This window comes from Brienomyrus brachyistius, chromosome 5 (assembly GCF_023856365.1).
Source record: "Brienomyrus brachyistius isolate T26 chromosome 5, BBRACH_0.4, whole genome shotgun sequence".
In the NCBI taxonomy this organism is placed as follows: Eukaryota; Metazoa; Chordata; class Actinopteri; order Osteoglossiformes; family Mormyridae; genus Brienomyrus; species Brienomyrus brachyistius.
In genome coordinates, this window is record NC_064537.1 from 33,515,375 (window position 1) to 33,534,725 (window position 19,351).

General features: G+C 42.7%; 1 protein-coding gene across 2 annotated transcripts; it reads left to right on the forward strand.

The window, feature by feature from the left end:
• Window positions 1-1,401: 1,401 nt before the first annotated feature.
• tut1 (terminal uridylyl transferase 1, U6 snRNA-specific) lies at window positions 1,402-15,210 on the forward strand. Of its 2 annotated transcripts, XM_049014543.1 has the most exons (11): window positions 1,403-1,552; window positions 1,922-2,165; window positions 2,532-2,722; window positions 2,915-3,121; window positions 7,288-7,402; window positions 8,398-8,525; window positions 8,780-9,006; window positions 9,750-9,859; window positions 11,348-11,470; window positions 11,630-11,722; window positions 13,761-15,210. In XM_049014543.1, exons 2-11 carry the CDS (start codon window positions 2,087-2,089, stop codon window positions 15,008-15,010), a joined length of 2,523 nt encoding a protein of 840 aa, XP_048870500.1. In that variant the 5' UTR covers window positions 1,403-1,552; window positions 1,922-2,086; the 3' UTR covers window positions 15,011-15,210. The 2 variants fall into 2 exon arrangements, with proteins under 2 accessions (XP_048870499.1, XP_048870500.1); XM_049014542.1 differs by having other exon boundaries at window positions 1,402-2,165.
• Window positions 15,211-19,351: the final 4,141 nt, after the last annotated feature.

Genomic DNA, 19,351 nt, shown 5'->3' on the forward strand with positions numbered 1-19,351 from the left:
TGCGTCTCACAAATATATAGCTGTTGGGTTGAAATATTCAATAATTTGGCTTGCTTACCCATGAGACAAGTCTCCATTCCTCAGGCATCGAGTATCTTTGCTTTTCAATCCAAGTGAGTCACTTCCTCCTCTGTATTCTTTGTACCAGTTCTTCCAGTTATATCTGCTTCATACCTCCTGTCAACGGTTAATACTAAATCTGTACTTCTAGTAGCATTTAGCTGAACTTGATTGTCAGATGCAGTTAATCACCAGTTTCCCAGACTTCTTTTTCTTTGATCTGTTCATTCCTCATGCATGCGAGTTTCTTCAGGTGTTAACAGTCCTAGCTGCATTAGCTACAGACACTTGCAAAGTTCTTGTGTTTTCTCTTGAATATCGAGCTGTATTTCTTTAATTAGACCGTCTGTTTTTTTTTTCTTTGCTGAACGGGACATATTTTTATTTGCTGCCCACCTACATTCAGGAACCATAGAGACTCTGCAGGGTTGCCAAATTTGGTCAGCAAACTAGAACAAGATATTCAATCGAGAGAAGTCCGCATATATGTGCACATACATATGCATGTATGTATCAGTTTTATTTCGTTCTAAATAGTCATTAGGGTTTGCAAACTACCCCAACGCTTTTGATTGAGCTAGTTTTAGGTTTATAATGGAATAATATATATGCTGTAAGATTTCTTGTGTGAACAGGAGAGTTTGATAGCGTGAGCGTCGCGCCAGATGCGTGAGTTGGCAGCACTGCTCTCTGAAGACTATGGCACCAATACAACAGCCATAAAATGTTAACAATAATCATTTCCAAAGAGAAATAAAGTTACTGTCAAAATATTTTCGATTCTGAGAATATCTAACATAGACAAATATTTAGTAAATGACTCAAACCTGGACTTGGGCTGACATCTTACTTTGGGGTGTCATTTCATTGACATTTGCAGGGTTTCCTTATTTATTATGAAAGCAATTCACTTATGACTGCCTTCTTTTATAGGAACAGACAGACATATATATTTATCTTTATATATATATATTTTATAGGCAGAACTCGACTAATAGCTCAGAGTTGTTGAAATCTTATCTAACTCTGATTTAAAAGAACCCAAGGTTTTAGCTTGAACTACACTAATAGGAAGACTATTCCATACTCTAACTATACGCTGTGTAAAGAAGTGTTTCTACGTATAGGTAATACGTATAGTACTCCAAAATAATACACATTAAAGTACAAGAACGTTTTTTTTTTTTTTGTTTTTCCAGTAAGAAGAACGATAGTTAAATGACAATTCACAAACTACGTCATCGTATGGGAGGTTATTTTTTAGGTTAGTGTTTCCAGTCGGCAATCTAAGGACTTAGCGCTATGTCATTATTTCCGGTATGTGTTTCCGGTCTCAGCTAACTCACGTTAATAAAGGAATTTCACCAAAATAAGAGTAGGAACGAGCCTCAGCAAAACCATAAGATGTTTTCAGAAGAAAATAAAGGATCACTTTATTTACAAAGTTTCATATACAATATCAAGCAGCTTCATCAACTGTGCTAAAATAAATGTGAGAAGTTTAGCAATCATTTTAAAAATGTTATCTGTCAGGACAACCGTTCTTGTCAGTTTACATATTACGAGAATTCATAATAAACCTCATTGAAGTGTTTTATAATGTATAATTAAATTAATACGTTATTAACAAATGTGACATTTAAAAGAAAAAAGTAACACATTATAGTGGGTTACCAACAACTGCATCGCTAGAGTTTTAAGCTGCTTATATTTTTATATGGAAGTCAGACCTGTAGTGTCTCCAGCATATCAAAGGCAAATCTATGTTTATCACATCATATTAACACATCAAAAAGAAAAAGTAGCTTCTACAGTGGAGCATACAATGCGAAGCCGTATTTAACGTCTTTTATTTTGGAAGCCAGGGGAAACCGGAAAGGATTGTTACTCCCACCAGCAACGATCGACAAACGTGGAGTTACAATGTGCGCTTGGAACGGAGGGAATTTCGGGCTAGTTTAAACCGAGTACGAGCACATTTATCTTAGCTAATACGTGTGCAGCCTTTCCATCGTCTAACATAGCTATGGAGCTCGATACCGATGTCCTGCCGACCCCGAAAGGAGGGTTCCACTGCAAATTGTGTGATGTCAACGTACCAAATAGTAAGTTTTGTTATTTTCAACAACTAATAATACGTGTCGCAGATCACAATTGTAATAACATTATGTATTTGTTAGGTAGATAATAAGAAGCATTTTGTCTGACCAACATATAAACTCGTGCTTTTTATAAATGTCCTTTGGGTATTTTTCAACATTGATGTTGCTTTTCTGTTTATTTATCAAATTTAACTGTATATAAAGTCGAATGTCCAACCTAAGGGGGTACTCAGTCTGTGAGTTGCGCATTTGCGCTGGTTCGCGTGTGGTAAGGTGGTTAAAACAAGAACCTGTATTTTTAAAGCTTTGATTATTTGTGTGGGGATGACCAGCACTGGTGTAATGCGCGTGTTGCTGGTGTGTGGCTAGAAGCCAGCTTGGAGGACCACCTGAAGGGGCGAAAGCATGGGAAGCTGCGCAGCGTGCGGGAGACCCGGCAGAAGCAGGAGGCCAACAGCATCTTCATCAGCGGCTTCCGGCGTGGTACATCCCAGCAACAGATCACCGATTACTTTCAGCACTTCGGACCTGTGTCGGAGGTCATCATGGACAAGGACAAGGTCTGTTCTTCAGAGCTCTTCATCGGTTTCAGATCAAGTGTCATCAGTACCAAATTCCCGGAAATGAGCTAAGACTTATGAGTCCCGTTGTATAACCTCACAGCTCCTTGAATTGTTAGACTGGCCAGTGAATGTCAGGGATTATTCATGCTGGTGTATTGAGTAACTGTGATCTGTTCCCCCTTTTCACAGGGAGTGTATGCCATCGTGGAGTTCGTTGAGGTGGACAGTCTATCAGCAGTGCTGTCTCACGCACAGCACACCCTGGATGGCCAGAAGCTGCGTGTGAAGCCCAGGGAGAAGAAGGAGTTCAAGTACATACCGAAAAAGAAGCAGGACGGGAGGAATCCTCGGCTGAGTCTAGAGCAGCTTTCGCAGGATCTCTGTCAGGCAGCATCAGTGAGTTTTCCCCTCTCTTCCATGCTCACCCCCCATACCATCCCCATACCATCCAGCTTCTCCTGTCATCAGAGTTAACTGTGTGGTCAGAATATGAAGAAATCCCTTTTAACCCCCTCACCAAAATATACCTGAGTACTCATTAGTAATAGTAGTTGTACATGAAATTTTACTTCATCATTAATCGTCATACGAATAATTGCGGTTAACGATTTAATTCTCTTTTTCTGTTCATTTTTAACACTATCAGCCTGGAGTTGCCCTAATTATAGTGTAATACCACATATGCACCTTATGAAGAATTGAATGTTGAACATTGGAACATATAAATAAAAATTGAATTTGCCTTTTAAGCTTTGTAAACAAAAATTGTACTGGGCAGATGACATAAATAGCAAATAAGAAGTTAAACACCTTACGATAAATAGTTAGTGTTGTCACTGCCCGATCTGTATTACATACCCGATTTTAACTCGCACATCAGCATCGCTTCATCCTTTCATCCTGCCATTTTATGGCAAACCATATTGTTTACATTTAGAGCAAACTAAGATGGATAACTTATTGGAATTAAGGTGGTCTGAGGAAAATATAAGTGAACGAAGATAAAATCTATTTAAACTGGGGCACCTTAAATCTGACAATTTATCTAGCTAAGCAAGAAATCTGAGCTTTGTGAAACATGATAGAGACCCTTGGTGTTGTTAATTCCGTTTATTTTAAAATAATCCTTTTTCTTAACTCGACATTTTAAGTGTTCACTCCAGTTGTCTATTTCCAGTTTTTGGATCATGCCTGAAATGTTACTTTATTTTTCCATCAGTTGTAGTTGCTGCTATCCAACGACATGGTATTTTGGTTACATATAGCTTTGGTTCACTCTAAACTGAAATATGAAGTTTGGCGTATTATGTGTTTGTTTCAGCCATTTGTATATCACTCCAAATCAGTGGGAACAGAAAAAAATACAAAATTACATTTCTCTTGTTCTTTGTCTTATTGGCATAATATACTGATTTGGCCACAGTATGATAGTGGCAGCCATCACGGATGTACACTATATTGCCAGAAGTATTGAGACACCCCTCCAAATCATTGAATTCAGGTGTTCCAATCACTTCCATAGCCACATGTGAATAAAATCAAGCACCTAGGCATGCAGACTAGTTCTACAAACATTTGTGAAAGAATGGGTCACTCTCAGGAGCTCAGTGGATTTAAGCGTGTTACCGTGATAGAATGCTACCTGTGTAGTAAGTATATTTGTGAAATTTCCTTGCTACTAAATATTCCACATTCAACTGTTGACATTAGAAGGTCACTTCCACCCTTTACCTGGCTGGTTTCTGGTAGTTTCCAGTGTCCCCTTCTTCTCCTTGTTCTTGCGTACTGCTGTCTTAGAAATTTTGAACCTGGAAGCAACCTGCTGCTCAGTGTAGCCTTCTGCCAAAGTGGAAGCAATTGGGAACAGCAGCAACGTATGCTGAAGCACACAGTGTGCAGAAGTCACTAACTGTCTACAGAATCAATAGCTACAGATCCCCAAACTTCATGTGGCCTTCAGATTAGTTCAAGAACAGTGCATAGAGAACTTCATGGAATGGGTTTCCATGGCCGAGCAGCTGCATCCAAGTCTTATATCACCAAGTACAATGCGAAGTGTCAGATGCAGTGGTGTAAAGGATGCTGGCACTGGACTCTAGAGCAATTGAGACGTATTTTCTGTAGTGACGAATCACGCTTCTCTGTCTGGTAATCCGATGGACGAGTTTTGGTTTGGCGGTTACCAGAAGAACGGTACCTGCCTGACTGCATTGTACCAAGTATAAAGTTTGGTGGAGGGGGGATTATGGTGTGGGGTTGTTTTTCAGGGGTTGGGCTTGGACCCTTAGTTCCAGTGAAGGGAACTCTTAATGCTGCAGCATTCAAAGCCATTTTGGACAATTCCATGCTCCCAACTTTGTGGGAACAGTTTGGGGATGGTCCCTTCCTGTTCCAACATGACTGCACACCAGTGCAGAAAGCAAGGTCCATAAGGACATGGATGAGCGAGTCTGGTGTGGAGGAACTTGACTGGCCTGCACAGACCCCTGACCTTAATTGAACAGAACACCTTTGGGATGAATAAGAGCGGAGACTGAGAGCCAGACCTTCTCATCCAACATCAGTGCCTGACCTCACAAATGCTCCCTGGAGGAATGGTCAACAATTCCCATAAACACACTACTAAACCTTGTGGACAGTCTCCCAGAAGACTTATAGCTGCAAAGGGTGGGCCAACTCCATATAAAAGCCTATATATTAAGAATGGGATATCATTAAAGCTCATGTGTGTGTAAAGGCAGGTGTCCCAATACGTGGCAGTATAGTGTATGTAGTGTAGCCTAGCTTGATAATGGTAAACAGCAGTATAAGCTGACATAAAAGAATGGAAATAAAAATTCTCAGCTATCTCTTGTTAAAATTCACCACATATATATAACCAAAAATACCAATATTTACTTTTAAAAGCATTTTCTGATGTACAAATAGCTGTACGTGTTGGAGGTTGGCGCGTGATCATTTGGATGCTTAAGCTAACTTCATTGGACTTGCAAACTTTTGGATTTGCGTGCCGCTCTCAGAACGGAACTGGTTCGTGTCCTGGGGACTTACTGTATGCAAATCGTCTGTCAAACCAGCCAGGTAAAGGGTGGAAGTGACCTTCTAATGCCAGAGATGACCCTTAACTTATCTGGAGCACAACATCAAGTGACCTTCAGCAGGAATGGGGAACATTAAGTGCAGGTGTGAAGTGCACTGCTAGGACAGTGTGTATTAGGCTCCTAGAAGCAGGACTGAAGACCCATAAAGCAAAGAAGAAGCCCTTCATCAATGAGGCGCAGGGAAGAACAGGCTGCAGTTCGCAAAAAATATATATTATTCACAGACCCACAAATGGAGAAATAAGTGAAGCAAAAAATTGTGCTGTGGTCTCAATTTTTTTTCCCACAGCTGTATATTCACATAGACCCTCATGATAATTATCATACTGGGAGATGTATGGCTTTAAGCACATGGAATGTAACTTCTCTGGTGGGAAGCCTGAGCTGGTGCCAGGAGGTAGAGAGATACTGAATAGCAGGAGAATATTTTAAACTGGATTTGAGAAAGCATTTCTTTACACAGCGAGTAGTTAGAGTATGGAATAGTCTAGTACATTTCTGCTAGTAACTGTAGGGAGTTACCTGGGATTCTGAGTGTGTCCAGTAGGGGTAGGGTTTGAGTACCAGGTGGAAGATGGGTATAGTGCTAGGTGTGGATTTGCAAACTATTCAACACATCATCATTCTACGAGTGGAGGTTAGAATGGATCTGCTACTTAATGGGTGTTTTCTGAGGGTAGTCTGGTTGCCTGCCTTGGGGTGCAGTGCCGTGCTGGATTCAAACTGAAAATTTAATCCACCAGTGGCCTGTACCACGAAGTGGAGTTTCTGGTTTATCGGGGTAACTTGTCAGATTTAAGGCACCACAGTTTAAATGGACTTCATATTCGTTCACTTACATTTTGCCCAGATTACCTTAAGTCCGACAAATTACCCCGATAAGCCAGTAACCCCACTTCGTAGTGCAGGCCCCAGGATTTCGGCCCCCAGCATGACAATACTGTGAGGATGTGAAATGAAGTTTGGGGGAGGATTAGTAATCCGCACTTTTAGTGTGGCTGTGAGCAAGTACAGCTGCTGCAGTTTTGTGCCGGTACTGAGCACTGATACTGACACTGTTTCTGGGAGAGATGACCTAAATTTCAGGGACAAAATGAATAACAAAATGGCATGAATATTCAACATCTGCTGACGAGCTATGAGCTTTTGGGACAACTGTTATTGGGGGATTCAATTTTTTTTTTCCAGTCATCAAACTTAGCAGGTGCTGAAACGAATGAGCAAACAGAGCCTACTTGTACATGTTTTTGAAAACGCAGAGCAGATCCTTTACGTCATAGATGTACGCCTGTAAACAGAGTGGGTTGCGTGAGTAAGTGTTGTTAATTGCATTATAACTTTATATGAGTCTTCTGGCTCAAAATTTTCTAGGTGTCTGCAGTCTTCCTCTTGGGGGGCTTTCAGAGAGCATCCTTGTGGTTGAGGTGAGCCCCTACTTGTAAGGCTTTCTGTTGCCACCAGGTGAATGAACAGATGCAGTTGCTGGTAGAGAGGTTCCAGCTGTCTGAGAATGAGAAGAAGGTCCGCGAGCTGTTTCTGCAGCTGTTACAGGAAGTCTTCTCTGAGTTCTTCCCAGGTCGGTACCCATTTCGCCCACCAAACTCAATAGTGGTCTCGTCAAAAATGTAGGACGTTTGTTACCTCCATGTTTCTGATGGGATCCAAATTATGTCATGAAATCCTTATCTGACCTTCAAGATGGTTACATATTAAACCTTAAAACCTGTTTATATAACAAACCCAAAAAATGACTGTGCGCTGAAACACATGAACCTTTCATCCCGGTGAGCCTTTGGCATCGATGACTGCAACCTGGAGTTACAAATATTTTGTCTTTCCAAAGCACAGTTTCTTTTCCCTTTTTTGAGGATCTGCCGGAATATTTATCGTCATTGCTGTGTTGCAGTACCCATTTTTAACACAGCTTCATTTCACTGCAGATCAGTCTGACGTTCTCTAGAATATTTTGGGATTGCTCCAAATTTAATTCTTAGGCAGAAGAGAAGCCCCAAACCATGACAGTCCCACCACCATGCCTGACAGCTGGGACAAGGTTATTTTTGTTGGAGACACTAGGTTTTAGCCCCATCTGTCTGGAAAACATTCATCTAAAAATCTACCAGATCACCGGGTCGGTCTGTTGCAAACATGGCAAGAGCAGTGATTTGCTTTGAGGGCAAAGGTCTTCTCCCTTAGCTTGTTTTTGAGAGTGATGATCATCTCCACAGCTTTTTCTGATTTGGTCCAAGGCTTCTGTTACATGCCTTGTTTCTCTTGGTAGGATAGCTTATGAGAACATTCACGTCAAAGCGTATCAAGTATCCCCACGGTCATAAATTCTCTCTGTCCGCTGGTAAATCCCAAAATATTTTTCAGAGATACGGTGTAGCTATTCTTTCTCTCTTACAAAAGAAACACCCAGTTTTCATTTATTAAATCACTGTCATTTTCCACAAGAACAGCTGGGAATTGCAAAGCAGCTCTGCATAGACATATGAGTGATTTTCTGTATGTATATATGGTTCCTTTTATAATATATGTCATGTCTGGGGGGGGGTGTTAACCCCGCAGAGTGTCAGATCCTACCTTTTGGCTCCTCTGTCAACACCTTCGACATCCACTCATGTGACTTGGACCTTTTCCTGGATTTGGAAAACACAAAGATATTCCAGGCAAAGGCTAAGAGCTCCTCGGAGCAGGTATGTCGACAGCTTCGCCTTCTCACAGTTCTCCTAACACTCCAGTTGTTGGTTTAAGAATGCTGGATTTGTGAGTCACTGCCAGATGTTTGTCACTCAATCATTGTTCTCCAGAAAACACATAACAATAGGAAATAGCTGATCTTGCTTGTTAGTTTGCAGGCTGACTTTCATAATTGACAGCCCTGACCCCAAACGCTGCCGGATTCACTCATTCACTTTACGTCTCCACGTTGTGGTCTTCTCCGGGGCAGACCGCGGAATGCCCGTTAGAGGACAGCCGCTCCGAGGACTCCATCCTCTCGGACATAGACCTGTCCACGGCCTCCCCCGCCGAGGTGTTGGACCTGGTGGCCACGGTCCTTCGGAAGTGTGTGCCGGGGGTGCACAAAGTCCAGGTCTTGAGCAGCGCCAGGCTCCCTGTGGTTAAATTCAGCCACCGAGAGCTGGGCATGCAGGGAGACATCACCATCAACAACAGGTCAGCACCCACAATGCCTTGCAGCATACTACTGGGTGTACTTGCATCCATGTGGACTGGAGCTTCCTTGTTAATTAAATAATTTAAAAAAAGAGTTCCAATTTCTGCTCAGTGCCCTTGCTTAAGATATCATGAACTCTGAGGACTGTAACTCTCATTTTAGCACCGTTGCAGAGTTGACAAAAGCTTTCTTTGGTAGCTCTTTACCATAAAAATGTAGTGATAATTACATATTTTCCTTATGAACTTCCACAAACAAGGAACCCAATGTGTCTTTTAATTCACAAATATCACTGGATAAAAAAATTTGAACTGTCATTCTAAATATAATATTGAGATGTACTCAGAGCTCTTTGAGGCATAATTCAGCCAAACTGTTTAAAAGAGTCGAAAAGATGAAGCTTCTGTGTTTTACTGCGTCTTTTCATCAGTTATGTGATGTGGGCCCAGCTCACCCAGTTTGGTTGTGTGACAGCTTGCGAGTTTCACCTGAGAAATCCTAGCGGAGAGCTTGGTGGAGCTTCGGTAATGATTAGACCGGCGAGAAGCTGGGTTCTTACTCTGCTAATTCTGTATTTTGTCGGCTGATTCTGCCCTCTTGCTTTGAGCTGAAAATCCACGGTGGCAGAAGGGGTAACGCGTCTGATGTGACAGAGCAGAGCAGTGGAGGAGGCGGTTGGGTCACGAGGCGGGAGCCGTGTGCGAGGTGTTCCCCTTCTCTGTCCTTTCGCTCCCTCCCTCAGGCTGGCGGTGAGGAACACTCGCTTCCTCCAGCTGTCCTCAGGCTTGGACGACAGGCTCCGTCCCCTGGTGTACACCATCCGGTACTGGGCCAAGCAGAAGCAGCTAGCAGGTGAAGCCCGTTCCCTAAAAACCCGTCACTCCATTAACAATGCTGCCTCTTCCCAAAGACCCCATCCAGGACACTCTATGCCCCAACGGTGCTTCAGAATGACATTTAATTGAAATTTTCCTGGGTGTCTTTTACTAGCTTGTTATAAGTTCATTTATAAGTCTATTTCTGTATGTAACAAAGTGCTGTTGTATGTTTTCTTTTTTTGCTTAAGGGTTACATAAGGTGCTTCTCGGTTTCACAAGCTGCCCAGGGAAAGTTTGGGCACGATCTCGATGACTGTATTGCCTGTATGACTGTATGACCCTGGGGAACTGCACCCAGCAAGGGGTATTTTAATGACTCGGAGTATAGGGAGCCATGTCGTGCAGAAAGACCCATGACTGCATATATTTAATTCTTCCTATACTCCAAATGTAAATTGGGACCAAAATCAGAGGGTGGTATTTTATTTAAAGAAAAAAAAAAATATATATATTAAGATCTTTTTGTAAATGAGGTAAAAGTGTCTTTGAATTTGTATGCCGTTTGGTCTTGCAAAAAAATAGGTAAATATCACTTTGGGACAGTTACCTGGTAAGACTAAATTATTTATGCAATAATATTTAGACAGCAGTAAGAGAAGGAACATAGAAAATAAAAGGTATAATATTTGTTAATCAGTTGAATGAATTAGGTGGATTTCTTGGTAAATCATTTTAAACATGATCCTAAAGTTTTTTTTGTCATTAAACAGAGTGTCAGTGTTGGTCAGGCGTAGATGCCCTGAGGGCAGTGTTTCTCAGCCTTGTCCTCGGGCGCCCCCAGATGGTCCACATTTTTGAGGGAGCAGGGAGGGAGGAAAGACCTGGACTGTGAGGGGGCGTCCCTGAGGACCAGTTTGAGAAAAGCCGGCATGGGATATTGGAAGTATATTACTATCTGCTCCTATAGCAGTGTGTTCATCATCCATTATTCTCAGTTCAGATTTTCGCAACATTTTTAATTAGCTGTCACCTCTTGCTTGTTAGGGCCAGATATTTAATATTTCGCATGATTGTTTTTTTTTTTTCCAGCCCCAGCAGTTAAAAGGTGCTCAGCTGTGCTTAATGAGTTAAGTGAATGACTGAAACTTAGCTACTCACAGTTGCAGTTCTCCATGGCATGCTCAAGGTGGCACCAAACACCAACAGTTTCTGTGACCATTTCCTGCTCCGTGTGGCATCTTTGGCCAAGGAGCGCCAGAATCACTATAAGCCTTATTTGGAGATTCAAAAGTAAATATTGCCTGTACGGTAGCTGGAAAAGATAGGCGGAATTCAGTACCAAATTCACCACAGACTGGGAACTTTTAATCAAAACCACTCATAATTTATGGTGTTGGCTGGTAAAGGAGTGTTGTAAAAGCTTAACTTATGGGTTACCTGACAGTACCTGAACTTCTGTTGGGTTCATTAGCCTTGACTGCTTATTAGTATCGGGCGTAATGCTTTCTGTCTTTTCTTGCAGGCAACCCCTTCGGAGGTGGACCATTGCTGAATAACTACGCCTTGAGTCTGCTGGTCATCTTTTTCCTGCAGAATCGGGATCCCCTTGTTCTCCTTCCTCTCAAGCGGCTCAGAGACTTGGCTTGTATGTTCAGCCAGTCTTGCACCAGCACCAGAAACCACACACACACACACACACACACACACACACACACACACACACACACACACACACACACACACACACACACACACACAGTCGGTTACTGATATACCATTGGGTTCTGACTCTGTTCCCTGCTAGGTGAAGAGGAGGAGTGTGTGATCGAGGGCTGGGACTGCACCTTCCCCAGCCAGCCCATCGCTGTACCCCCTAGCAAAAACACAGAGGATCTTTGTAAGTGTCAGGCTGGCCTTTAGCGTCCGGGGGAGTGTGATGGGTGCCGTTATTTCGCGTTGGCCTCAACCCCAGGGTAACAGTGGAGATCTGCTGTGGATTTGAATTATTTAAGCCTGCTGTGTGGTCCTGCTTAGAAGTGGTTCGAGTCTTTCAGATGGTCTCAAGTACTTTGTAGGAACACTCACACTTGCATCCAACCTGTAATTGCCCCCCCCCCCCAAAACAGTGACGTGTTTGACCCATAGGTTCATAGTTGGAGGTGAGCGCTACCTGTTAACCCTTCCTGGTCTGGTTCTGTACCAGTCGCTGTTAGAACACACATTTTTCCCCAGAGATTTATTTGTCTGTTCGTGTCAGGCTCTGATTGGTACAAGTGTAATGGGTTATGGAATCATTCTGATTAAGAAAGCAGTTGGTAAGAAAGCTTAGTATGAATTTATAGACATTTTAGTAAAAGTAATACTCGTGCTCTTTGATGTGAAGAAGGACGATGGCATGAGGAGGCAATGTGTTCATGTATCTAATTTGGTATGACGGCTTGTGTTTCCAAGGTTTACCGTAAAAGCCTGATGATATATTCTTATGTAGTTACTGTAGGAATGATAAAAACATCGCTTTCCTCTGACGCTGTTCTGTCAGTAGGTTTAATTGTCAGCTGCTGACAAATGAGGCAGATCTGAAGTCGGGTAACGTGTTATGACCCGAATGCATTTCGGACCAGAATATACCTCATTTTGTCTCTGTAAGATTTCGGACCAGAATCGGACCTCCTGTTACCCGTTTCACATTTAGGCATAGAAGTCATTTATGCCCAGAATGCCATAGAGAACTGCAGTTGTGTGTTTGGTAATAGAAGCTTTAATGTTAGTTTTCAACAGTGATACTTCAGGATCAACGTGGATTTGGATCCGATATTGGAATGGAAAAAAAGTGTGTTCAGTGACAGATCAATGTTCATCAGCCTGCCTTCTGTATTTACCAGTGTAGATAGAGACTTGTTTTAATGGATTTACATAAATGGCTTTAAAAGGTGCTGTATGTCAGTACAGGTGAAGGCTTGGGTGAATTTAAATGAGTTTCATTAAGGATGCTGTTTAATGCTGATTTTAGTGAGCCATTTTGAATGTGGGACCGTGAAATGAAAAAAGAATGCTGACAAATGTTATTCATGACATGTGGTTCATTTTAATGTAACACAGCTGACTGTCGTAGAAAATACAGATTCAGTTATTAGTCACATTGTTACATCCCCAGGTGCCAGGTTTTTAACAACTTCTTATTGACACTCAGTAATTTGTCCATCTGTCCATCCATCTATCTCCCAGGAGCCTTGGATGAGTGCCTCACTGTCACAGGGAAAACACTCACACCCATGAATATGTACTGACCAGTGTTGTATATTATATTGCCTGTAATGAGTACCCAGCACTCAGCTCATTTTTGGGTGACTGAATTATATGCCTGCTGGATTTTCTCAGGAAAACAAACCTTAGCTCATCTATAGCTGTTGCCTGTGAGTCGTGATATTCGTTGGAAAATCTATAGTGTAACAATGCTTTCACAAGGGAGACGGGAATATTACTTTGACTGATGATAGTGGGAAAACAATAGCAATATTATTCAGATATTTTGTTTACCATTTCTAATCTCAATAATACTACAAGAAGTTCAGTTTTTAGACTGAACCCTAACTGCTCTTGGTCTCACTGATGCTGCCGTTTTGCTGTACAATCTTATGCAACCCTATCCAGCTGAAAGAGATTACGTCAGCACTGTCATAATTATCGCTGAATATGATGAAGGACACGGTGCTGGCATTTGGGTGTCAGTATACGGTTCTGTTTTGGGTGTGAGTGTAGCTATGAACACACACCATTGCTGCTGTCTTGGCCCGGAGCCCCGTGGCTTCTCTGTGGCACTTCCCTGGCGCGCACTTTGCCTCTTCCATCATTTTCTGGATTTAATGGACTGAAGTTTATAGTTGTTCAGCTCTAGCCAATCTTTCCCCCTCCCCTCTTCCCTTTCTTCCCCTCAGGTGTTCTCCTGGCTGGGTTCTTCGCATTCTACGGGCAGTTTGATTTTGCGGGATCGGTTGTCTCTCTTCGGGAGGGTCAAACGTTTCCCGTCTCCGACTTCCTCACCAACAAGAGGGAGGGGGGGAAGCTGGCGGCCGGGCAGCAGGAGGGGGTGGGGGACGCTGCAGCCAAGGCCAGCGCGCCCAAGCTTGGCCCCCTCAATGTTTTGGACCCCTTCGAGTTGTCCCACAACGTGGCGGGCAACGTGAATGAGCGGACGCAGAAGATTTTTCAGCAAGAGTGTGAAGACGCAGCGAAGTACTGCCGTAGCCTACAGTACCAGCGCAAGTCGGCTAAGGGGAAGGGGTGGGGGTTGGTTCGTCTGTTCGTTCCCCACGGTGGCACCTCCCCAGGATTGGCTGGAGAACCTGAGAGAGAGCTGGTCATCAGCGTTCCTTTCAAGGCTGGCGTGCTCGCTGAAGCAGTCCGGAGCGAGCTCCACCTGGCCGGGGACCGCTTCCGGCTCTTCTGGTTCAGGAAGGTGTGCCGTGCTGTTCTGGCTGTGTTTCAGGACGTGCTGAAATGCAGTGTGACCCACATAAAGGGTTTGGAAGAGCTGTGTGTGGAGCAGGAATGGGCGAGTCGGGGGGATCTGGTGGACGGTCCTGCCGGCGATCAGAGTGCTGCTGTTGAAGAAGTCCAGCCTGATACCCCTGCAGCCAGTGAAACTGACACTGCTGCTGCAGACAGAAATGGAGGACTGGAACCCGGCCGCAATAATGGCACTTGTGGTCCTTCCACAAGTGTAGATCGTGTTGCTCTTGGGCAGATTCAGAGGGGCATGAAGAGGACATTGACGGAAGACGACGGTGCATCGTCTTCTCATTCTGACAAAAAGCCAAAGCTGGGCAGCCCAGAGAAGTTGGGAGCAGTCCGTTGGTACTGCCAGGCTCGGCACAAGGTGTGGGCAGGACGCCGAAAGGTGAGGAGGGACCTGCTGAAGGGCACACCGGAGACCTCCAAACCAGAGGGTGGCAGCGTGGAACTGGAGACCAGAGTGACAGAGCAAATTGCGCGGGAGCAGGCAGAATCGAGTGAGCTGCTCCAGTTTGGTGTGGAAGCCAACGTGCTGGGAGGCACAGAAAGCACCCGGGCACAGTTATGGTTCAGCCCCACCGACGCACACGCCAGTCTTTTTCAGGACTTCTTCCACTTTTTGGAGTCCTTTCTACCAAGGATGACAGAGAAGATTCTGGAAACATTGAAATGAAATGGAGGATAATTACAGTATTGAGAGTATAGTACACTCACAATGTATAATGCTAAAAATATTAGTATGCTTCTTTAGGCAGTCTTTAAAGATTTTTATGATTTTGTGTGTTTTCGGAGCCAGAGGGTAAATACCCCAAAAGAAATGTAAAACACTTATACAGTAGACACTGATGAATAAAATGGCTCTTTTTGATTTCACTTCCAGAATCTGTGCTTAAATATCACTTCTGTATTTTATTTGTACCTTAGCTTAATCGAGTGCATCTTCTGTGTGGTTGACTCAACTCTGCTCAGCTCTATTACATAAATGATAGATTTTATAGATTGGCTTTGTTTGAACTGACTGAAATGTGCTGGTTTCTTGTTTAAAACATCTCTTAATACCGGCTAGACCTGCACGAGAATATAGATTTGCTGGCAGTCAAAGAGGGGAAATTACTTGCAAGAGGGGAAGCTGCAGAAAGTATCGATCCACTGGGAAGTCGGAACGTGGACTTTGGAGAAATCGATTCCCCACACTCATGGTGTCACGCGGTTAAATCTGTGAAGTGGTCCTGTGAGCCCATTCAAACCTGCAGTGGGCAGGACCTCAGAAGTCTCAGCCAGCATGGCTTTGCTGTGGTTCTTTGTACTTGGTTTGTTGCTGTGGTTCTTTGTAGAGACGTAGTTGTGTGTGAAGGGTAGCCGAAAAATCATCAGTCTTGACCTGTGCGCTTACAAGTTTAAACTTCAAGGTGATTGTAATTTCTTTTAGGTGCCATCAAGTCGATGTTGAATCCTTGCGACCATATAGATAGCTTTTCTCCAGAATGTTCTGTCTTCTGGCTGGGTCTACAGGTTTCCCAACAGCACAGTCATTATTGTGACGTTTCAGTCCATCTTCCTTGATCCAGGTCATCTTTGTTTTTAACCTTCTTTTACTTTTGACTTTTAAAAAGCATCGTGGGCTTTTCCAATACAGTTTTCCCATAATATGCTCAAAATTAGACTGCTTCAGGTCATTTGAACTTCAAGTGAATTTTCAAGCTTGATCTTATCAAGACTCCACTAGTCTGTTTTCTTTGAGGTTCCTGGTTTTCTTAGGTCTTTATTACCATCAAAATTAAAAGGCATGAATAGTCTTTCTGTCCTGCCTCTTCGTTCTCTGTCTTTCACATTCACGAGTCACAGAAAGCGTTATCCATCCATCCATTATCTGAAACTGCTTAATCCCAACTGGGGTTGTGGGAGGGACCGGAGCCTATCCCAGGAACAATGGGCGCAGGCAGGAACCTACCCTGGGCAGTCGCCAACACACTGCAGGGCGCACACGGAAAACGTTATATTCTCAAGAAATTTGATCTATGTTTTTAGAGATGTATCAGTCATTTTCAAAGATTTTTTTCTTTGTACGGAGCTGCCATGAATAACTATGTCAATCTGGGGCATATCGTCTTGGATCCTTTGATTTTTCTAAGGAGGTAAATGTGCTCTGTTACATCTTCACCATCAACCCTTAACGTTCAGCTGCAGACTCATCTTTTCATGATGCTCTTCAACTTCAGTAATAATGATCTTTGTGCATTTACCTGCAACATGTTAACGCAGGAGAATCTTTAAGGACTCTGACCTTACAGATCAATGCAATTGAATCGCAACTTTAATCATCGGTTCATCACAATCCATTGATGCATCTTTACACCTGTAGTCACCAATCGTGTCCCTAGTTCCTCAGTCTTTCCTGAATCCAACTTGTCCATGGGGCAGTGTGAGACTCAGTGGGCTATACCTCTCTGCCTGTGATCAGAAGTTCTCAATCAGATATTTAAGTTCTCAGTTTTCCTGAGAATATTCCAGTTTGGACATGGTTGAGTGACTTTGCCGTAATCAGTATACTGATATGTTTTTTGTTTTTTCTTTTTTTGATTACACATCATGTGTCGGAATCAAATAATTTATCGCCTAGTACATCTATAGACAAGCAATGGACAGTCAAGGACAATCAGGACAATCAGTGCATATAATCTCCAGAGTGGGAGGTGTCAGCCGCAATCTGCAGTCTCGCTCTGGTTCTGGAGGTTTGCAGGTATTACGGCTTGCACAACTTCAGACTTTTTGTGTAGTCAATAGTTATGTCATTAAAGTTGAGTTGACGTCAACTGATCGCTGATGTCTATTAATAAAAGTACAGGAGAATGGAATGTTTTGCAGCAAGAGACGATCTGTATTTGCAAAACCTAATGCATTTACTGACAACACCTTATGCATATATATTTCACGTGGAACAGAAAGGAGGAGAAACAACAGGTTACAACTCAGCAGCAACAATTTCTGCAACAGTAACATTTGTCGGCTGCAACTTCCATTTAAGTATGAAAATAGATCGATATCTCAGTATAACACTTGGGGAGGAAAACAAAACTCACAAGATCCAGCCTGTAAGCTGCAAGGTGTATCGCTGCAGCCAGAGCTGAATGTTGAGTGGGAGGGGCAATGTGGGAGAGGTTTAAAACTGTTACCATCTAGGACTCAAACTCTAACCATAAACCCCCCTTACTTGACACTGGCCCTTCCACTAAACACTCGGCCCCGGCTGCAGCGATATATAATTGTATTAACTTGTTCCTCACTGTCATAAGGCGAAGTTCAGGAACCAAGTTCCTGGTTACAAGTTCCTGGCCACTTTTGGGTGTTGCTGTCCCAGGAACTGTGACTTATGCTAAATAAGCATGTTATTTCATATTAAACTACACCATCACCCCAGAACAATGGAGGATAAACAAGTCGATTTTAAGTATTTATTGGTTATTGGGAGAATGATCCTGATTAAAACGGGACACAGGCTTTTAGTTATATTTTATTTATATGGCGGCTGACATGTTTGTAATTCATTATTAAATCTGGTCGGCAGACTGATCTTTTATTTTCCACAGAATAAAAAACGATGTGACTTTATTCCACTAATATGCACTGTCAGGTTTCACTGCTGGCACCGGCCACATTAGCCAGAAGTATATTGGTTATCAATTGAATTTTCCGATGTGGAAATATGGAGACGCTATTCATTAATGCATTAAATGTAACTGAGGTATAAAAATAATCGCATCTGTTCCATTTACAGCGTACTACTAATTTCTTTTCCCTGCACTTCTGCACAACTGGCATTCTTTGATGCGTCCATGTTGTTAATGTCATAATCACTTGAACAGTGACTAGTCGACATCAAGCTTAAAGTGTCATTGCAGAGCAGTAAAGTTGACATGTTGACTAGTCTGTGCAACCCCAATCAGGTACTTATATGTTGACAGACTCCAGCCAATCACCTCCTTGGAACTGCAGATGAAACTGTTTGTCCTTGGCAGTGGCTGAAAAGGGGAACATGGGGTCAGAGTTGACGTGCAGCACCATTGTCTGTGGCATATTGAACTTCTGCAGCTGCCACAGGAAATACATTCTCTGCTACCTATGTTAGTGAGGGAACTAATGTTTAGCTCCCAGTTAAGATTTTTGGTGATTGTGTTGCCCAAGCAGTGAAAATACTCCCCCATGCTGACTGGGGAGTCACAGAGTGGTAGGGATCAGGGTTGCTAAGTTTCTCCTGAAGCCCCCCCCTCGTCGCTGGTAGGGGTTTAAATCTTGGGCCCCAATGCAGTCTATTTCCATCATGATTCAGTGTGGATAATCGATTATCCGATTATTTTGATAACCAAAGTACAAACCTTTTTAAAGTAATTGAAAAAAAACTTCACAGGCATGCTCATGGGTAATTAAGTACACACTATTAATGGAGTACAAAGAAAGCGGAATCTCAGAACATTCATTTTTGTTATTATTAAACAGGGAGAACAAACCAGTGTAACTTGTCAAAAATGGCAACTTTTTAATCAAAGATAATAAAAAAAAAACATTAAGGAAGTGATACAGTATTGCCCATTAGCCTAGGCTAACTAGTGCTACACCAATGTGGAAATTTGCTAGCAGTGAAATTTAATGTGTTTGATGGTGCAGATAATTAGAATAGTGTTATACATTTTTTTTTCCTGTGGAAAACGAAAGATCGATGTGCAGGCCTGATTTAATAATGAATTACAAACATGCTGTGGGATGGTACTTGGAGACCTCTTATCAGGGGCGAATAATCCAACGAAATCCCCTGACCACAGCAAAAAAAAAAGACTTTTGCACTACAAAAGAGGAGTATTTCCCAAAAGTATCATGGGAAAAAGATTATCTTAACCAATATAGAGTGCACTCATCACTGCAAAACGGGGGGGTTCCCCAAAGGGGTCATAGGGCAAAGATCAAGTAGCATTTTCTTTAGTAATATTAATTAGCCTCCCCACTGCTATTTTGTGAGTCT

Excerpts from the sequence above, each read along its gene's own strand:
- tut1 (XM_049014542.1), top strand. The coding sequence starts at position 2,087 with ATGGAGCTCGATACCGATGTCCTGCCGACCCCGAAAGGAGGGTTCCAC. Across the intron at positions 2,723-2,914 it reads TCATCATGGACAAGGACAAG|GGAGTGTATGCCATCGTGGA; the intron begins GTCTGTTCTTCA and ends CCCTTTTCACAG. Across the intron at positions 8,526-8,779 it reads CTAAGAGCTCCTCGGAGCAG|ACCGCGGAATGCCCGTTAGA; the intron begins GTATGTCGACAG and ends TCTCCGGGGCAG.